At 35.3% G+C, this 1,977-nt stretch overlaps 1 protein-coding gene across 1 annotated transcript; it reads left to right on the forward strand.

Annotated features, from left to right (window-relative positions):
• Positions 1 to 1,378, forward strand: LOC138879251 (dirigent protein 16-like). The gene is made up of 2 exons (XM_070158855.1): positions 1 to 501; positions 963 to 1,378. The coding sequence occupies exons 1-2, from the start codon at positions 51 to 53 to the stop codon at positions 1,256 to 1,258; spliced, it is 747 nt and encodes a 248-aa protein (XP_070014956.1). The 5' UTR covers positions 1 to 50; the 3' UTR covers positions 1,259 to 1,378.
• Positions 1,379 to 1,977: the final 599 nt, after the last annotated feature.

Here is a 1,977-nt window from a genome sequence, read left to right on the forward strand (position 1 = left end):
AACATTTCAATCCAAAACCAACAAGAAAACAAAAATAGCAAGTTCTAAAAATGTTCAAGCAATCACCATCCTCCTTTTTTCTTACAATTCTATTTTTAGCCATCAAATTTGCAGCATTTGTAGTTGCAATTGATACTGCAACACCACAAGAACCAATCTTGGAATTATACATGCATGATATTCTAGGAGGAAATAATCCAACAGCTCGGCCAATAACTGGTTTATTAGGCAATATTTATAGTGGACAAGTTCCATTTGCTACACCACTTGGTTTTCAACCTCCAGAAGATGGCATAGCAATTCCTAATGCTAATGGTGCTATGCCAACATTCAATATCAATGGTGTTCCATTAGGGACAGGATTAGCAGGTACAATATTTGCTGGTGGAAATAACAACAATGCACAAACCGTGAATACTCAATTAGGCCCTGATGGCTTAGGACTTGGCTTCGGAACGATCACTGTTATCGATGACTTCTTGACTACATCCCCTGAATTAGGTACTATTGACACATAATTTTTTACCTTTCCTTTATACTTTCAGCGTTTAAACATTAATTCCTTTTATGTGTCACTTTATTTGCACTGCATGGCCTTGTTTGAGGGCACTATTTAAATTTTGTCCTTGTTAGCCCAATGGACTATATTTCGCCTTTAAAACTAGTTGGATGAATTTTTCGTTCTTATAGACAAATTTAGCCCACTGAGCTAACCGAGCACATCTTAAATAGTGGCGTCAAGAAAGGTCATTTGTGCAAATGCTCCTTTAGGGCAGGACAAGCCGGTGTGCGAAGCATCTCGCATTTACGCACGGCCCGAGAAAGGGCAGCATCCAAGGGGTGTGATGTAGGCAGCCTCGTGACCTATAGGTCACACGAAGACAACTTTACCGTTGCTCTAAGGCTCCCCTTCTAAATGCTCCTTTATGAGATAATATTGAGTGATTTTAACATTTTTATAGGTACCCAAAATCTTGGAAAAGCACAAGGAGTATATGTAGCAAGTTCAGCAGATGGAAGTGCTCAAATGATGGCATTTACAGCTATGTTTGAAGGAGGGGAATATGGTGATAGTCTTAACTTTTTTGGAGTATTTAGAATTGGAAGTACAATGTCAAGGCTTTCAGTTACAGGAGGAACTGGTAAATTCAAGAATGCATGTGGATTTGCTGAAGTTCGTTCACTTATACCTGCTGGTCAACATGTTACTGATGGTGCTGAGACATTGTTGAGGATCATTGTTCATCTTACTTATTGAAAGTTTAATTCTGTGTGTATTACTTAGAAGGGAAAAGGCAAGAATTTGTTTTAATTTGGTTTGTGTTTCATATCTGCTTTATTGTGACAGTTAATATGAACTGATATCTTTTGGTGTTCATTAATATCCTCTCTGAATGGTATTGTACGCTTCTACCTTTGAAGTATATTACTATGGACAGCCCGGTGCATTATGCTCCCACTATTCGTGGGGTTCGGGGAAGGGTCAGACCACAAGGGTCTACTGTACGCATACTTGCTGTAAGCACGTGATTTTTGCCCTATATGAGAAATACTCCCAAAAACTGCAAAATAAAATGATTTTCCTTGGTGTGCAATTTTATGAGATTTTGTGATATTTTTGGATAATTATTTGTATTTGTATGTGCTTGCTTATTTGTTAAATTAATAAAAAATATAAAAATATGTCGCATTTTGCATGTAGGATTTCATTCTACAAGTGTTAGTAACTAAATTAGTTTTACAAAAAATTAAAAAATTACAAAAAATAGGTATCTTTTGCATTTTTAACATTTAATGTCCAAATGAACAATTTTATGCTTAATTACTACTTAATTGTGCGTTAATTGTTATTGGGAGTTAATTCGCGCTTTTATAACTTAATTTAGTTCTTAATAATAATTTAAGTACTTTTATAATTTAGTTTTAGAAAATAAAAGAAGAAAAGAGAACAAAAATACAAAAGAAAATCAGATTGGG

Source organism: Nicotiana sylvestris, chromosome 1 (genome assembly GCF_000393655.2).
Source record: "Nicotiana sylvestris chromosome 1, ASM39365v2, whole genome shotgun sequence".
In the NCBI taxonomy this organism is placed as follows: domain Eukaryota; kingdom Viridiplantae; phylum Streptophyta; class Magnoliopsida; order Solanales; family Solanaceae; genus Nicotiana; species Nicotiana sylvestris.